This window comes from Lactuca sativa, chromosome 6, assembly GCF_002870075.4.
Source record: "Lactuca sativa cultivar Salinas chromosome 6, Lsat_Salinas_v11, whole genome shotgun sequence".
NCBI lineage: Eukaryota > Viridiplantae > Streptophyta > Magnoliopsida > Asterales > Asteraceae > Lactuca > Lactuca sativa.
Window position 1 is genome coordinate 57,400,413 of NC_056628.2, and position 18,129 is coordinate 57,418,541.

Consider the following 18,129-nt stretch of genomic DNA (forward strand, 5'->3'; position numbering starts at 1 on the left):
CAAGCAGCATTCAGATAAGGCTAACAATCTCAATTAACTCTATCTACTCTCCGGAATTGAGCTAGCATAAAGTGCTAAACTCATACTACCAGGCATAACCTAAGCAGGCTATCCTACTTACTGTTTATTCAACAATTAGCATGCAAGTTCTCATACAACTGGAACACATAAAGCAGGCACATAAGGCATCACTCCTAGATCCTTAGTCCTATTCTGGCATGCTGTTCTACAAAAGCTGATAAACATAACATAAACTTGTATGGGTACTTTGGGGATACTTACTTGAGCTCGGCCGGTCGCGCACATCACACACTTCGTTCTTTCTCAAAACTCTTTTCTAAATTTTAGAAAACATTTTCTTTTAGAAAATCTTTTAATCCCTCGATTTGAGTTCAGACACTCCCAAAGGCGTGTCCGAATCCCTCAAACCAGGGCTCTGATACCAACTTGTAACGACCCAATTTTCATGACCAAAAATTTCGTTTTAAAAACATTACTTTAGAAAATATTAAAAGCTAAAAACATTGTTTGATCAAATTATAACACAAGTGAACCATGTCTAAAAGCCAATTCATACATTCAATCAAAATATCAGAGTACAAATCCCAGTGAAGCTCGTAAATGCGGAAATCGGAGAGTGTGTGTGTGACATGCTGCTACCGTGCCGACTCCTTTCCCCTAGCTGAGGAGGTACCTGAAACCAAAACTGAAAACTGTAAGCACAAATCTTAGTGAGTTCCCCCATCGTACCACATACCATACAAACACGTAACATACATACGGCCAGGCTATTCTGGGGTGCCTGACTACCCAGTACGGCCGTTCTGGGGTGCCGTCCTACCCGTGTCAAGCCATTTTGGGGTGCTGACTACCCGTGTCAAGCCATTCTGGGGTGCTGACTACCCGTCGGTCCTAACAACCGAACACAGGGACTGATCCCCTCATACTACCCCTATCGCATATAACATAACAAACCGGCATGCAAACATATCATCACATACTGTCAAACGTATCTGGGGTGTCTGACTACCCTTCGGTCCTAACAACCGAACTCGACTACTATCACATACAACATATCATGCTAGCATATAACATATCAGGTAGTAGCAACCTAGATGATATCACAAAGACAATCATCTATCATACGTCTACTACTAGTGGGTCGGCATTGTGGCCTTAGACCCACTGCTACTGGAAGGTAACTCACCTCGAAGTAGCTGCTGATCTGATCGGGAACTGACTGCCTACTGTTGCTGCTGCTGCTCCGGAAATCCTCCGGCTACAATTCGCACAATATACCCAATCAAACACTACTCGCTGACCTTTGGGTAAAATGACCATCTTACCCCTGACCATGCCCTAAGACAAAGTTAGAGTCAACTTTCAGTTGACCCGACTCGCCGAGTTGGCTTCCCAACTCGCCGAGTCCTTATCCTAACGACTGCCCTGAATCCCGATCCTACCCGTCGAGTTAGGCAACGACTCGACTGGTTCACCTTCTCAACCAATATTCAAGTCCTTCGTCCTACTCGCCGAGTTGTATGAACAACTCGTCGAGTTCATCTTCATCCGATGAACATACATGCTAAGACTCGCCGAGTTGTATGAACAACTCGTCGAGTCTGTTCTTGATCTAAGGAGATTGCCTTGAACTCGCCGAGTCAGGGCATTGAATCGTCGAGTACCTCCATAGATAAGTTAAGCTTCCGACTCACTGAGCCACACCCCATGACTCACTGCTCACTCGACACTACGAAAATGGGACAAACTCGGAGACTCACGAACAGACTCGCCGAGTCACATGAACGACTCGCCGAGTCGTTGCCATGCACTCCTAAAATATACCGATTTGCTCGATTCCATTCCAAGCCATTCATAGATATGGACTTCTAGTACACGAATCACACATAAAGTTTCCAACTTTACGTGTGGATATTCATCAATATGGATTTTAGGGCTCAAAATGTCTCAAAAGGGTAGATCTCGGGCTAACAAGCAACATGGGGCCAAAAAGCTAACAGATCTGAGCCCCTGGAGCTTAATCATGCCTAGATCCAAGGGCCAAACGCCTTATTACGACATATAATGCACATACAAACTTGGGGATTTGACCAAGAAAGGCCCAAATGAAGTACTAAGCATAGAATCATGGGGAAAACGGGTTACACCTCAAAGGAACTGCTGGAAGAACACAATAATGGCCTGGATGGCTTCCTTTCTTTTGGATCTACTTCCTTTCTATTTCAAAGCCTTCAAAATCACACAACAAAACTTCAATCTTCAAAGAAAAGCACAAACAAGGGTTGGGGAGCTCTGGGGAGAGAATGGGGGCTGGCCTGGGGTAGATAAGTCCTTTAAATAGGGTGCAAACCCCTGAAACTTAGGGTTTCATCCAACAGCTGTGACTCGCCGAGTCCAGGATATGGACTCGCCGAGTCGCCAACTTAAACGTGTCCCGGGTCCCGCATCCACTCGGCGAGTCGGACCTATGACTCGCCGAGTCCAAGGCTAAAAGAAAGGAAATACTCAAATATCATTTACGTACCAGGAACCAGTATGCTATAATCAACTATAGTTCATCTATTGTAGATCTTCACTTTGACCTTATTTCTTCATTTAGATCTTCACTTTTCCTAATCTTATTTTTTATGAGGTGATAATTTGGATTCAAGTTGCATCATATTTTGATTCCTTGGCATAAAAATCACCTTGTTTTTATAATTTACGAGATCAACTCTTCTGATGAGTGAGACAAGAGATATAAGCGGTAACATGCAAGTCTCAAAGGGAAGAGTATAAGGTGGGACCTTATTTTTTTAATAATATAAATAAAAATAAGCAATCTACCCTAATAAATAAGAATGATTTTGCCACATGTTCTTCTCTCATTCAATTTGCCACATGTCATTTTGTCATAATTTAAAGATATATTTATTTTCCACTTGTCATTTATTTTATTTTCCATTTCTAATATATTATTAATTAGTTTCCATAAATTAAACCTACCATAATGATATTAATTTCAAATTTTAAATTTTAAATTTCAATTTCAATTTCAAATAAATTTAACGTTTAAACCTTTGTTTTTAACATTTTTTATAATTAACCTGTTTAGTATATGGGTCTGATAACTAAACAATAATTTTAATTTATTTATTTTTTGCATGTTTTTTTTTCTCATAATTTTTATTTATTTCAAATTTCGAATTCAAATAAATTTATCATTTAATCGTTTCTATTTAACATTTTGTTTTAATCAACCCGTACAATATATAGGTTTCACAACTAGTAAAGAAATAAAAAAGGAAATAGAGAACGGTAGAATAGTCTTTTTAACGTCAGACAAGGACTAAGTATGCAATAAAAGCATACAAAGGGACCGTACAGTTTAAAAGAAAAAGTTAAAAATCAAGGACACATATTACACCAAAGCATAGGGACCATTCTGTGTAATTTACTCTATAGTATATGTTTTCTTGTTTTTTAGAGAGATTTATCATTTGGTTTTGTCACTATGGACGAAAACTTCGAACATAAAACAATTTAACAAATCGTTGAAATCTGATTGAACGAATTTGATATATATTCTCCTATTATTATATTATTGATTACGAGTGTCGATATGCTACTTGAGTATTTCATACTAATTATCTACTTTTCAATGACATTCTCTTGATATTTCATTGGAAACTCTCGTTTCACCTGCAACATTGACTTTTTATTTTTTATTGGAAGTCTTTCCTGTAATGAAAAGGAAGGTTCGTGTGAGGGATCAAATGGGCGATTATAAACATGAAATTAAGTTTAATTTTTGGAAGTCATTAATCATAGCATTAATAGAAACATAACTAGCTAAATTTTAATTTTTGCACTTTGCATCTCCTTTGTACCCTTTAAACACCCCTTCGAAGATCCCATACCAAGATTTCCTTTGCCTCGAAAGAAGATAATCATGGATTCCGACTTTCTATATTTTGTGGAGCATGTGGCATCTTGCCCCAATCTCACAGAAGAATATCTATCTGACCTTTGGATTTCACTGTTCAAGTCACATCAGCAAAACAGATTCGGTAAACCTATGCCATGGATTGGGATGTATATCGCATTAGCATCTCTGATTTGCATCCTTGCAATGGTGGCTGATCTTTTACATGGTCTGAGGAACAGAAAGCTATGGTTTCCGTGTAAATATTTCACTGTGAATGCAGCTTCTCTCACTGTGATAGCTGTTGCTATAAAGCTACCCATGGATCTTACTAATCTAATGCCAAGTTATGAGGACCAGGCTACCAAGCTTGGAAGTGTGAGCTTTATGTGCGCCATAATGTCTAATCTATTGCCTTCTCTAGCAACTATGAACAGCAAGGAACTTGTGACAAATATGATAGCTTTAGGCGTTCTGGTAATCACCTTGGTTGTGAATGTCTGCATTCAAATAAACACGGGAGTCCTCTCCTATCATGAATTCGAGACTGTGGTCAGAATTGGTTCTAATGATGGAGCTTATAAACTATTCTACCCATCTGTTAATATCATGCTAACAATCATTTATGTGGTTGTGTTACTCATGTTGTTGATAATATATGCATGTTCATCTTTAGCAATTCTAAAGTCCAAACAAATTCTGGAATCGAAATACCAAGCAGCTCATCAAACAACTTTAAAGGATCAAGAGCTACAACAACCGAGTGTTGAGAAGCTAAAGCAACATGTGAACAACTACTGGATTATGGCAAAAACTGGAAGCCCCCAATTCATGACAGCTTCCTTCGCTACAACCTCTGCTTCTGGGGTAATATGTGCTTTAACCACTGTCTTACATATTTGGAGTATGCCTATTTTCAGGATTCCACATACAAAGGACTTTAAGTCGGATTATAATTGGTTAATGTTAGTGATTCGCATAGTACAACTTATTGGAGTCATTCTGGGTACAATTGCCCCACTTGCTAGATGCTTTGCAACTTTAACCTTTAAGTTATCCGTAAAGTGGATTTGGAGGCATATCAAGGTCTTTAAAGTAGAGAGCTACTGGACACAGAAATTATCTGATTGGAAATACAGCAGCATACCATTCGCATCCAGTAGGCGTCAATGCAAGATTGTTATCCAGACTTTGAAAATCTTAGTTCTCAACATTTGTATATCCTTTCAGCTGATAGTCGTGGTAGCATGCAAAATTATAACACTCATTCCAATTTTCTTTGTCATATGTGTCTTGTATTGTCTCCGATGTTGGAAGTGGTTAAAGGCCATGTTTCGGGTTTCACGTGTTAACTGGGAACAAAACCCCGAGGAGCAACTTGGAAAAGATAAAGATCTTGGCCGGTATGTTTTGCAACTTGAAGATGACATGGAGTTTCCTGAGAGAACATTGAAAGGGATTTTAAAATCCGTGAACCATTTGATCCAAAAGGCTGAAAAACGACAACCCAACAATCTTATGAAACTTCTAGCAGAATCTAGAGGTTTTGAAGGAGTTGAAAAGTTTGACAGCCATCATGTTCCACCTTTACTTTCAGAAGAATATCTCAATTGTTGGAGCTTGCCATTGGTAACTCTGACAACAATCGCCATGTCTCTTCCTAACATCCAAAAGAACATAGTCGATCGCTTGCTGATTAGTGGTGTGAGAGAAGGTCTTGTATATGTCACACTTGTGGAAGAAAGCCTCAATGGTACCGATGATCATGTAAGCATTCAAAATGCGGCTAAAACTGTGTGGCTAGAAGTTGAAGTCTACCACACATGGTTAGGAAACAAGCTGCAAAAACCTGATCCTCAAGTAAATACAGCAGGACAGATTCTTCAATGGTTGAGCGATACAGCTAAAAAAATGGTTATCAAGGATGAAGGTATGCGTACTGGAGTCCCAAATGAAAATTCTAAGTGGAGGTGTATTTCTGCCAATTCAATGTATCGTGTCACAGAAACAATCCTGCTTTCCTACCATGAGGATGTTGACCAGCTTAGCCAGGAGGAACTATTTGTGCAAATATCGTTAATGTCAGCTGATATATTGGCTGCATGCCTCACCAACTTACCCCAAGTCATAGCAATGAAATGCCACACAAGAGCCATAGAGAAAAGGGAGGCGAGTGTCCATGCTGCAGCTCAGCTTCTCGGTGAGGCTACAAAGATAATCAACACCCTTCAAGAACGTGAACTTCCATGCTTGGATCCAGACGAGTTGGCATCTATTGACAAGTGGCGTGCTTACTTAAAGGATCCATTTCCTTAAAAACCATTTCTGTTCTTCAAGACTGCATCATTATCATTCAGAAATCATGTTTAGTTTATGTTAATTTCTAGTTAATTTCCGAATTTGACAAGTACTTGTTGCTCATCATTTGCACACTAGTGAGTTCAAATGTTTTACACTAAGATTACTTTTCAATTTTAGGTGTGATTGGATTTATTCTTACGTGAATTTTGTTGTAGATTGGTGTACGAAAAGTAGAAACTCAAGCTATTCCCGACATGAACAGTTCGTTTGTACATCAACTTACAGAAGAAAGCTCTCTACAATCACACTCACGCTTATATGAACAGCAGAAAGAAATAAATCAATTTTGACAAAGATCAAACCCTAAACAAGATATGAAACCCTAATCTATCTTTTAGGGAGAGTTCTTGTATCAGAGAGGATTGACTGAGTGTGTGTGTGTGTGTGATTGTGTTGCAAAATGAACCATCGACTGAACAATAAATACTCATGTCTAAGAAAGACCCATGAAGCTCCATGGATCACCCAAGATCAATGTGTAAACCCGATACCCACATCAGAAATACACAACAACCCCATAGGAAAAATACAATATACAATATCTAACCAAGATTATAAACTAATGTTTATGTTTGAAAGAAACATGAATATGTGATATTTCAACACCCCCTCTCAAACTAAACATTTATTTGAGAGAGGAAAAATCACCTCTTTTTAAAACACCAATTAAACCAAGACGACCAAAAATATAATCATGTTGACCACCCCAAGAGCGTTTTATGCATTCTGATTCAAAGATTCAATTTTATTAACTTTTTAAAACACCACTTTTGATTTTTTCCCGAACAAAATGAAGATCTACCTCACAATGCTTGTTTTTTTTTTCGTGAAAAACCAGATTCAAAGCCAATTTAATGATAGACTTGTTATCACAAAATATATTGACAGGAGTTAGATTCTCAAATCCTAAATCAAACAACAATTTTGTAATCTAAATTACTTCACAAGCAATAGAACCCAAGTCCTGTACTCAGATTTAGTGGAACATTGAGAAACAATACTTTGTTTCTTGTTTTTCCATGAAACAAGACAACCACCCAAATACAAAAGATATCCTGTTACAAATCTTTAGATCTTTGAATGAACAAACATTTTGCCCATCAGCATCCAAAAACCCAACTAGATCAAAAGAACTACTCTTAGTTATATGAATACCCTTACGAGGACTATCCTTCAAATATCGATCTCAAAAGTCTAAAAGCTATATTTAAATGTGACTTATAAGGTTTATGAATATATTGACTTAAAATCTGAACAACATAAGATATGTCAGGGTGAGTAATACTTAAGTAAATCTATTTGCCTATTAATTTTTGAAATTCAGTTATATTTACCAAAAAATTTGAACTATCTAAATCACATTCCCTTTTAATAACCAAATTAGCTTCAAGAAGGGTTTTAACAGTCTTGCAAGCAAGCATCCCAAACTCCTTCGGTGATTCAAAACAATATTTCTTTTGATTAAGACTAATACCACTATCAGTTCTAATAACTTCAATACCCAAAAAATATGTCAGTTCTCCTAAGTCTTTAATCAAAAAAATGAGATTTAAGAAACTTTTTAACATTATCCAAATCAATGTTGCAATTTCCAGTAATAATAATAATATCGTCCACATAAACCACTAAAACAAAAATAGCATTTTTAAAATTCCTAACAAACAAAGAATAATCGTTAATACTCTATTTAAAGCCAAAGGTTGAAAGAGAAGAACATAAATTTTCTTTTTATTTTTCTAGGGGTTTGTTTAAGTCCATAAAGTGACACAATCAATTTATAGACTGACATCACCCTTAGTATGATAACCTTCAGGTAGACTCATAAAACCAGTTTCAGTTAAATCGACATATAAAAAGCATTGTTTATGTCAATCTAATATAAAGGCCATGAATTATGAACAACTAAAGATATAACAATCAGTCAGTAAGTATTTTGGCTACTAGAGAAAAAGTCTCCTCAAAGTCAATTCCTCCTCTTTAATTGTACCCTTTAGATACTAATCTTGCTTTATACCTCTCTATTTCACTGTTATATTTATATTTAATTTTGTAAATCCAACGACAACCAATGGATTTTTCAGTAATCTCCCAAGTGTTATTCCAGTTAAGTGCTTCCATTTCTTCATTCATTGCCTTTACCCAATTAGGGTCTAAGGAAGCTTCATTATAAGTGTTACGTTCAATGGGTTTATTCATATTAGAAACAAAACACAAATTTTCACTATTAAGAGTAGAATAGTTAACAAACCTCTCAATTCCATACTTATGCCTCCCATCCACAACATAATCACTAAACCTACTGTAAACAAGTTCATAAGGAGAGGCACCATTGAAAACCAAAGTGGGAATTCTATTAATAAGAAACACAGAAGTTAACACAACTTCTCCCCAGTTTTTAAGAGTTAAAATAGATTGAAAAATCAAAGACCTAGCAACATTTAAAATATGTCCGTGTTTCCTCTCCACAACATCAGTTTGTTGTGGAGTATGAATGCAGGAAGTTTGATACAAGATTCCTTTAGATTCAAACAAATGTTTCATTCTATGATTTAAAAATTCAGTTCCATTGTTAGATCTATAGTCTTAACTTTGATTTCAAACTGATTAAGAAGAATGTTAAAGAAAATATAAACACGGTCATATACTTCATCCTTAGACCTTAACAAATAAACCCAAGTAGCTCTTGAGAAATCATCCACAATGGTCAAAAAAGACCTTGTGAACAGACAACAAGATGACATTAAAATAAGGAAAAAAACATCAACTGAGGTTATGGACTCAAACAAATTCATATTTCGAGTTTTCTCAATTCTAGCAGAAGTACCATTAGGATGATCGAAAAGAAGGTCTAACTTAGGTACATCCATATCAAAGTATCTAAAGATACACTCATGCTTAAATGTCAGCTTAACGCAACATACCAAAATAGTATTGACAAGGAGGGCACTACTATGGCATATATAGAGAAGTACAGTTGTAAGGGAAGAGTATATATCTACATGTTTAAGTTATTTGCTTGGCCCAATTCTTTATATTTTTGTACTTGACTTTTCTAATGTTGGGACATCTCACGATCTATTACCGTGAGAGACTTCTAAGGTATTTTGTGAGTGATTGATGTTAACACGTTGAGACCTGTAAGTACAGTCATAAACCATGTCCCCAAGTAGGTTACTTATAAGGGAATAGGAAGAAAGGACTTTTTAGAGTGCCGGAAGGTTCTGGGAACTGAAATTTTATATTCTTTTTATGATTCTCTTGAATTTAGAATTTAGGTCCAATTGAGCAATTACTAATGATAAGACTGGTTGTGCGTTCCAAAGGCTAACCTATACTTATCATTATGATTTGGTGTTGAGAACCTCTTTATTTTTTGTTTTGGACGAGTAGCTTCGGGAGACATGTTCATGTGATTAGACCGCTTTTAAGATTTTAATGAAAAACGAGCAAGTCGAATCTCAAGGCATACAACTCACTTACCAACTCAACTATTTTTAGAAGATTAGGTTAATGGGAATGGATAAAAAACAAACATAGACTAATTTTTTTTTTTGGAGTTTTTTGAAGTTTGATGCAAATGAGAAAATCTTTTTGGGGTTTTGAAGAGACTTAGAAGAACAGATATGCAAAAGAATAAAAAGAATAAAAAGAAAATATGCAATGAAAAGAAAAAAAATGCACAACATATGTGTACTAAACTACAACCTACATGAAACGGGACCCATTTGCGTGGATGGATGTCCCTCCCCAAGCTTAAAGTATAACATCGTACTCAATGTTTGGAGAGAGGCATAGTTGGCCTATGGAGGGTCGGGAGGAGGTGGATGTGGTGGATATTGTGGAGGGTAGTAGGGATGGTAATCGACATGATAGTAGGGAGGTCACTGGGAATGAGAAAGTGGTGGGTGTGGCTGTGGTGGTAAAATGAGGGAGCAGTGAAGATTACTCATCAAATAGTGCATGTTGTGGTTGTGCTTCTCTTGTACGACCCATCGTTCATCAAACTCGACCCATCGCAGCTCCTGTTGGTCCCAACGGTCATACTGTGTGTCGTGGTAATCTTAAATTTTGGTGGTATGCTCGGCGACATTGGTGTATATCTCCCCCACCTCATCTTGAAGACTCATGTAGCAGGTGTTCAGTCGTGCAAACTCACCCATATAAATGTTGTGCTTAGGAAAGGGATGGGACGAGCAGAACTGGAAGCACCTGAGGATGGAACACCTTTTGACCCTTTGTGAAGGTTTTTCGAGTGATCATTTTGTCAAGATATTCCTTGGTCTTCTCTTTGTAAATTATTTCATTCTCATATGCATCATTTCTAATCTCCTCCGATTCTTGAATGCCCAACTACCTTTTGTTTCCTGCTTCATCTTCATCCAAGTTGAAATTCTTCACAACCCAAAATGCTTTGTGCTCAAGCTCTACCGGAAGGTGACATGATTTCCTAAATACCAATCGGTATGGGGACATTCCAATAGGAGTTTTGAAAGCAGTCTGATATGCCCACAAAAGCATCATCTAGCCTTATACTCCAGTCCTTACAATTTTGATTGACTGTTTTCTATAAGATTCCTTTGATTTTCCTATTGGAAACCTTTTCTTGCCAAATGGTTTGAGGGTGATAAGTTGGTGAGAATTTATGAGTCACCCCATACTTTTTCAAAATTGATTCAAGCATTCAGTTGCAAAAATGAGTTCCTTGATCACTGATGAGAGCTTTTGGAATACCAAACCAGGAGAAAATATATGACTTAAGAAAATCCACAACAACTTTCGAATCCATAGCAGTGGTGGCCTTGGCCTCCAACCAATTGGAAACATATTCCAATGCTAACAAGAGATATTAACAACAAAAAGAGGATGGAAATGGTCCCATTAATTCAATACCCCACACGTCGAATATTTTACGAACTAGGATGGGGGTAAGAGACATTTGGTTCCTAAAATCTATGGACCCGAATTTTTTTGGCACTTCTCACAATGTGCACATAGCACGTAAGCATCATGAAAAATGGTAGGCCAATCAAATCTGCTCTCCAAAACTTTTTAGTTGTCCTTTAGGGTCCGAAGCATAAGAATGACAAAATTTAAGTGTGGATTATATACCTTATTTTGCTGAACATACCTTCAGATCATTTGATTCATGCAATACTTCCAAATATTTGGTTCATCCTACACATATCATTTTGCTTCCTTCTTGATCTTTTCCTTTTGCCAACATATGGATTCCAGTGGGATTTGGTTTGTGACCAAATAGTTGACAATATCTACATACTATGGTGCTTCTTTGGTCATTAATAAGTGCTCATGCAAAAAAGTATCACGGATTGGTGTGGTATCTTCGGATGATAGGATACGGCTAAGGAGATCCGCAACCAAGTTCTCTTATCCACTTTTATCCTTGATCTCTATATTGAACTCTTGCGAAAGCGACATCCACTGTATTAACCTTGGATTCAAATCTTTCTTGGTTAGTAAATGATTTATAGTTGTGTGGTCCGAATAGATGATCACTTTAGTCCCGAGAAGGTATTGTCGGAACTTCTCAAGCGCAAAGACAATGGAAAGCAACACTTTTTATGTGGTAGTGTAGTTGCAGTATGCCCCGTCTAAGGTCTTGGATGCATAATAGATGACATGATGTGCTCGATCCATTTTTTGGCCCAATACCCCCGTAATAGTCATGTTGCTCGCATCACACATTATCTCAAATAGGAGATCCTAGTTAGATGGTTGGATGATGTGACCACAGGCGAGTAGGTCTTTCAAATGATCAAAGGCCTCTTTTCATGTTTGAGTAAACTCGAATTCAACATCTTTTTGGAGTAGTTGACACATTGGAACCATGATCTTTGAGAAGTCCTTAATGAAGCGTCGATAGAAAACAACATGACCAAGAAACGAACGATCTTCTCGAAGATTTTTCGGGTAAGGAAGACTCTTGATAACATCTATCTTGGCCTTGTCAACTTCCAATCCTTTTTGAGACACAATATGACCAAAAATTAGTCCTTTTTGCACCATGAAATGGCATTTTCATAGTTAAACACAAGATATGTGTCAATGCATCTTTACAAAATTTTTTTGTTAGATAGCTCAAACATACATCAAAGGAGTCTCCATAAACCTAGAAATCATCCACGAATACTTCAATGATGTTTTCAACATATTCAGTGAAAATGCTAACCATGCATCTTTGAAATGTTGCATGTGCATTGCAAGGACCAAAAGACATATTTCTATAAAAAAAAGTGCCAAAGGTACAAGTGAAGGTGGTTTTCTATTGGTCTTCCGAGGCTACCAGAATTTGATGAAAACCTGAGAACCCATTTAAACAACAATAGTGAGATTTAGCCGCCAATCTCTCTAACATTTGGTTGATAAATGGCAAGGGAAAATGGTCTTTCCTTATAGAATCATTTAGCTTCTGGTAATCAATACAAACTCTCCTCCCGTTTTGCACACGAGTGGGGACCAATTCTCCTTTGGAGTTTTTCACAATAGTGACTCCGACTTTCTTTGGGTCCACTTGAACGGGACTAACCCATTTACTATCAGAGATGGAGTAAATTACACATGCATCCAAAAGCTTCATGATTTTTTTCTTCACTACCTCTATCATTGGAGGGTTCAACCACCTGTGTGCCTCTCTTGTTGGATTAAAGTCTTCCTCCATAAAGATTTTGTGCATGCACAAGGAAAGGCTTAATCCTTTTATGTCTGAAATTGTCCACCCAATAACCTTCATGCATTGTTTTAGAGAAATGTGATGCAATAATTACCTTGTCCCACGACCAGAAGAGAACGGAACCAGAGGATGAGGAAGAGTCACGGAGCTGAGAAGAAGTAAGGAAACGTCTGACGACGGATACAAGGCCGAGAGGAGGAGAGGCGCATGAACCGTAGCAGAGATGTTCTACACCGAAACAAAGGTCCTATCCGCCAATTTCGGCTTCAATGGATGAAGAAGCGATGACTACTTCGTCTTCCATTTATAGAGAATTTAAGGACTTGATCGAGGTTCGATTGTAGAGACGGTCGTGAATGCAGAGGAGACGGAAGTTGCAAGAAAATCAACGAATTGTGGGTTTAGGAAATGCACTAAGAGGGTTTGAACTCATAAGAACAAAGTTACCGAAATAGCCCTAAACACAATTAGAAAAAGGAAAGCGCATGTTTTTTGAACTTGTAGGCTAAAAAATGTTATCAAATGTTCTAAATCTCAAAAATGTTCTCATTTGAACATATATATATATATATATATATATATATATATATATATATATATATATATATATATATATATATATATATATATATATATATATATATATTCAAAATATATTTCTTGTTTCTGATAAACGATGTTACCAAATACTTTTATTTTATATAATTTTTTATTAAAGAAGTCTTTCTTGTGTAGATTCAAGAACAAAGGCAGTTTTCAAAGATTAAAATGCATAACTATAGGGTTAATGTACGAAATTGCCACATATTTCCATATATTAGTTTATTATAGTACTTATAACTTTATTTACTTAGTTAATTACTTAATTTACTGTATTCTAAAAATCTTCTCAATTATAGTAAGTTAATTTAATATTAATTTTCTATTGTTATCATCTGATAATCATTTGCCAATATTTTTTTCAAAATAATTATAAATAATAAATCACTAGTTGTGAAACCTATGTATCGTATGAGTTAATTTTTAAAAAAAATTAAATATAAAGGTCAAAACATTTAAGAACTTTGAACTTATAAGAAAATAAGAAAAATAATGAATTATAATAAAAGAAAGGTTTATTTATCTTTTAAATTTAAACAAATAATTTAAATAAATAAACAAAAGAAACTAATGATCTAGCTTTAATTTTGGAAGTTTTGAAATTAAAAGATAAGTTGCTTAATGAAATTGATATCAATTTATTACTATATTTATTGCAATTACTACATTAAAATCTTACCCTAATAAATAAGAATGATTTTGCCACATATCTTTTTCTCCATCATTTTGACACTTGTCATTTTTTAGATTTTTTTGAATTATTTAATATTCATTTGTCAATTTTATCATTTTTTTTTCTTTTTTGTTCAAATTTCACCTATTAAATGTTACATCATACTAATTAATTTTATTAATTGTAGCACCTAGTTCTTGGTACGTATTCTTTGTAATTAACTCTTTAAATAATTGCATTTTTGGCCTTGGACTCGGTGAGTTGAAGGACCAACTCGTTGAGTAGAAGTGGGATAAGACGCGAGGTTTAAGCTATAGACTCGGCGAGTAGACCATGTCTGGACAAAAACCCTAATCCGAGGGTTTGCACCCTATTTAAACACTTTAACTCAGCCTCCTTCATCCCATTTACTCCCAGAGAACCTCCATAGCAAACCCTAGCCGTTGTTGAAGCAAATTAGAGCATTTGAAGAGTTTTTGGTGTGCTTGTGATCCAAGGTAGGAAGAGAATCTTGAAGGAACAAGAAAGGACTGAAGGGGATCTGTATTGGTGCATCATTTACAGCTCATTCAAGGTAAAAAGTCTGTACCTTAATCTTCCAAATGCTAGATCCCATTTTGTGGAGTTTTAGGGCTTTATGAGCCATTTTAGCTAGCGAACCATGAATGCAAGAATGGTTGGGGATGAGGGTGCAGATCTAGGACCCTTGAGGGGTCACAAAGCAGAAAGGGGGTGCTTTTCCACCCAAGAAAGGCTCCATGTAACTCAAGGGCTTGTTTTAGGACCTTTTGAGTTTAAAGTCCCATGCAAGCACGTAAAGGTTGTAACTTTACGTGCTAGAATGGTCCTAGGAGCATAGATCTATCCTTTGATCAAGAGTTGTACATCAAAAAACGAAGATCTAGTGAGAACATGAGATAGACTCGGCGAGTCCAAGCTTGAGTCCCAAATCAGTTGAGGGTCAAATAGGACCCAGTTGAGTGTGGAGTGGTTTTAGGGAGTCTCAGGAAGTGACCCAACATTCTGGACTAAGCCATTGTTCTGGATATTCATGGCACTCGGCGAGTACATGAGCATACTCGACGAGTCCAAGGCAATCTTCTTATGGATGATGATGAACTCGACGAGTTGTTCATATAACTCGGCGAGTCAAGGACATGACCTGTTTGTCAGTTGAAGATGAACTCGACGAGTTGTTCATATAACTCGGCGAGTTGGATGAAGATTCAGTCGATGTTCATTTGGAAGGAAAACTCGTCGAGTCATCGCCTCACTCGACGAGTAGAGATGGGTATAAGGACAAATGGAAGGATATGGACTCGGCAAGTCGGGTCAACTGGTAGTTAACTTTGACTTTGACTTGGTCAGGGGTAAAATGGTCATTTTACGCCAAGGGCAGTTAGCAGTATTTGATTGAGTGTTTTGTGGGAATTACAGCCGGAGGATTTCCAGAGCAGCAGCCGTAGCAGACAGACAGTTCCCACGCAGATCAGCAGCTACTACGAGGTAAGTTGCAGTGGGTCTACGGCCAATACCGGCCCACCAATAGGAGTTGTATGTTAGATGATTGTCTTTGTGATATTCATCTAGGTTTGCTACTACCTGATATATTATATGCTAGCATGATATGTTATATGTGATAGTAGTAGAGTTCGGTTGTTAGGACCGAAGGGTAGACAGACACCCCAGATACGTCTGATAGTATGTGATGTTATGTGTATATGCTAACATGATCTGTTATATGTGTTAGAGGTAGTATGAGGGGAACAGTCCCCAAGGTTTGGTTGTTAGGACCGAAGGGTAGTTCAGACACCCCAGATATGTCTGACAATCAGTTATGCTATGATATGTGATAGTAGTAGTAGTAGTAGTAGGGGGTGGAATAGTCCCCAAGGTTCGGTTGTTAGGACCGAAGGATAGTCAGCACCCCAGAACAGCTTGACATGGGTCGATCAGCACCCCAGAATGGCTTGACTCGGGTAGGACGGCACCCCAGAATGCCCGCATGGGTAGGTCGGCACCCCAGAATGCCTGCATGGGTAGGTCGGCACCCCAGAATGGCCGTATTGGGTAGGTCGAGCACCCCAGAATTGCCTGATAGTATGTATGATATATGATTGTATGGTATGTGGTACGATGGGGGAACTCACTAAGCTTCGTGCTTATAGTTTTCAGTTTGGTTTCAGGTACCTCTTCAGCGAAGGGGAAGGAGCTGACGCGGTAGTGGCACATCATACACACACCTTGTTTTCTGCACTATGAGTTTATTCTGGGATTTGTACTCTGACATTATAGCTGATTTTATGTTTTGGTTTTCAGACACGAAATGTGTTTCATGAAATGATATGATCACCCGATGTTTATTTACAAATGTTTTGCGAAGTATTTAATTAAAAATGAAATTTTTGGTCGTGAAAATTGGGTCGTTAAATTAATAGCTTAATTAATGCACATAATAACTTTCTATTTGTGAATTCCTGTTTCCATTAATATATTAATTAATATATATGTATATTAATGTAGATAGTACATTACATTTGTGAATTCATATTAACTAATTTTATTAGACAAATTAATTAAGACCAAATTACATAAATGGTCCATATGGTTTACTAAAAGTCATAAACTCAGTCATTACTTAATTTTTTTTTTATGAACATGGTCTTTGTGGTTACCAAAACTTATGTGAATGATCTTTTTTTTGCTCATAACGTTACTTTTGGTCCTTTAATAAACTTGTGTAATACACGGGTCTCACATCTAGTCTACATGAAGATAATTTTGTCACATGTCAGTCTCTAATGAGTTTTGACACTTATCATTTTGTGATATATTTTAAATAAATAATATCCACATGTCAATTTATTGTTTTTTTCAAATTTTAAAATAAAAAAGCCAAATAATACTTATGCTTTTGTATGTAAACTATCAGATGCAATAAATATCATACTAAATTGCAATTAATATGTTTCTTATTTCAAAATTTCATTCCTTGTTTCAAAATTTTATTTTAAAAAAATAGTTATTATTTACATTTTAATATTTTATTTTTTTTAATCAGCCTGTGCAATCCATGGTTTTTACAAATTGATATTGAACACACTCACACATAATGGTTCACACACAAACACTTACAAATCAATATTGAACACATCCACACAGAATGGTTCACACACACACACACCTACAATCATATGCATTTGGATCTTTGAGGAGTTCAAGAAAAAGAAGCAGTAAAAGAGTTGCTGCTGGTCACTATATCAAAACAAGAAACCAAAAGCACCAGTGGTGGTCTCCGCCAAAACAAAACAAGAATGATCAAATCAGTTTACAATGATTCTGGTCACACATGATAATAATATGATTATGAAAGCCAAGAGTCCAATTTTAATTCACATTTGAATCCTTAATTAGATGGCCAATATTGCGTTTTTACACCAAATTTATGTGATTACTTCTACTTGCCTCAATCTTTACTTCGGTTCACTGATATGGTTGACATATCCAAACATGAGTACTTCATATTCTCCTAGTTCACTTACTGTTTGAATCGATGAAGACGCAACGGCCGAAGAAAGTTCCATGGAAATTATTGAATTGATTGAATCGGAGATGCAACAGGAAATCAAAGCTGTTTTGGAAACAAATTATTTTTTCTCTCTTCAATATAAGAATAAAAACAAAAATGGGTTGAGCGGTATAAGTGTCCAAGCATGGATAATCAAAGCACTATGTGGAAAAATCAGCACCCTTTATATTATATTAAAACTGAAATTCAAATGGGCCCTTTCTCATGATAACATGGTTTTAAAAAGTCTTTTCCGGCAACTATATGGAAGTTTCATGAAAGGGATCAAGTCAATGATTGTAATCATGAAT

At 36.6% G+C, this 18,129-nt stretch overlaps 1 protein-coding gene across 1 annotated transcript; it reads left to right on the forward strand.

Annotated features, from left to right (window-relative positions):
• Positions 1 to 3,838: 3,838 nt before the first annotated feature.
• On the forward strand, positions 3,839 to 6,472 carry LOC111905402 (uncharacterized). Its single transcript, XM_023901104.3, has one exon. The coding sequence runs from the start codon at positions 3,953 to 3,955 to the stop codon at positions 6,239 to 6,241; it is 2,289 nt and encodes a 762-aa protein (XP_023756872.1). The 5' UTR covers positions 3,839 to 3,952; the 3' UTR covers positions 6,242 to 6,472.
• Positions 6,473 to 18,129: the final 11,657 nt, after the last annotated feature.

Coding starts and splice junctions, on each gene's coding strand:
- LOC111905402 (XM_023901104.3), top strand. CDS start 3,953: ATGGATTCCGACTTTCTATATTTTGTGGAGCATGTGGCATCTTGCCCC.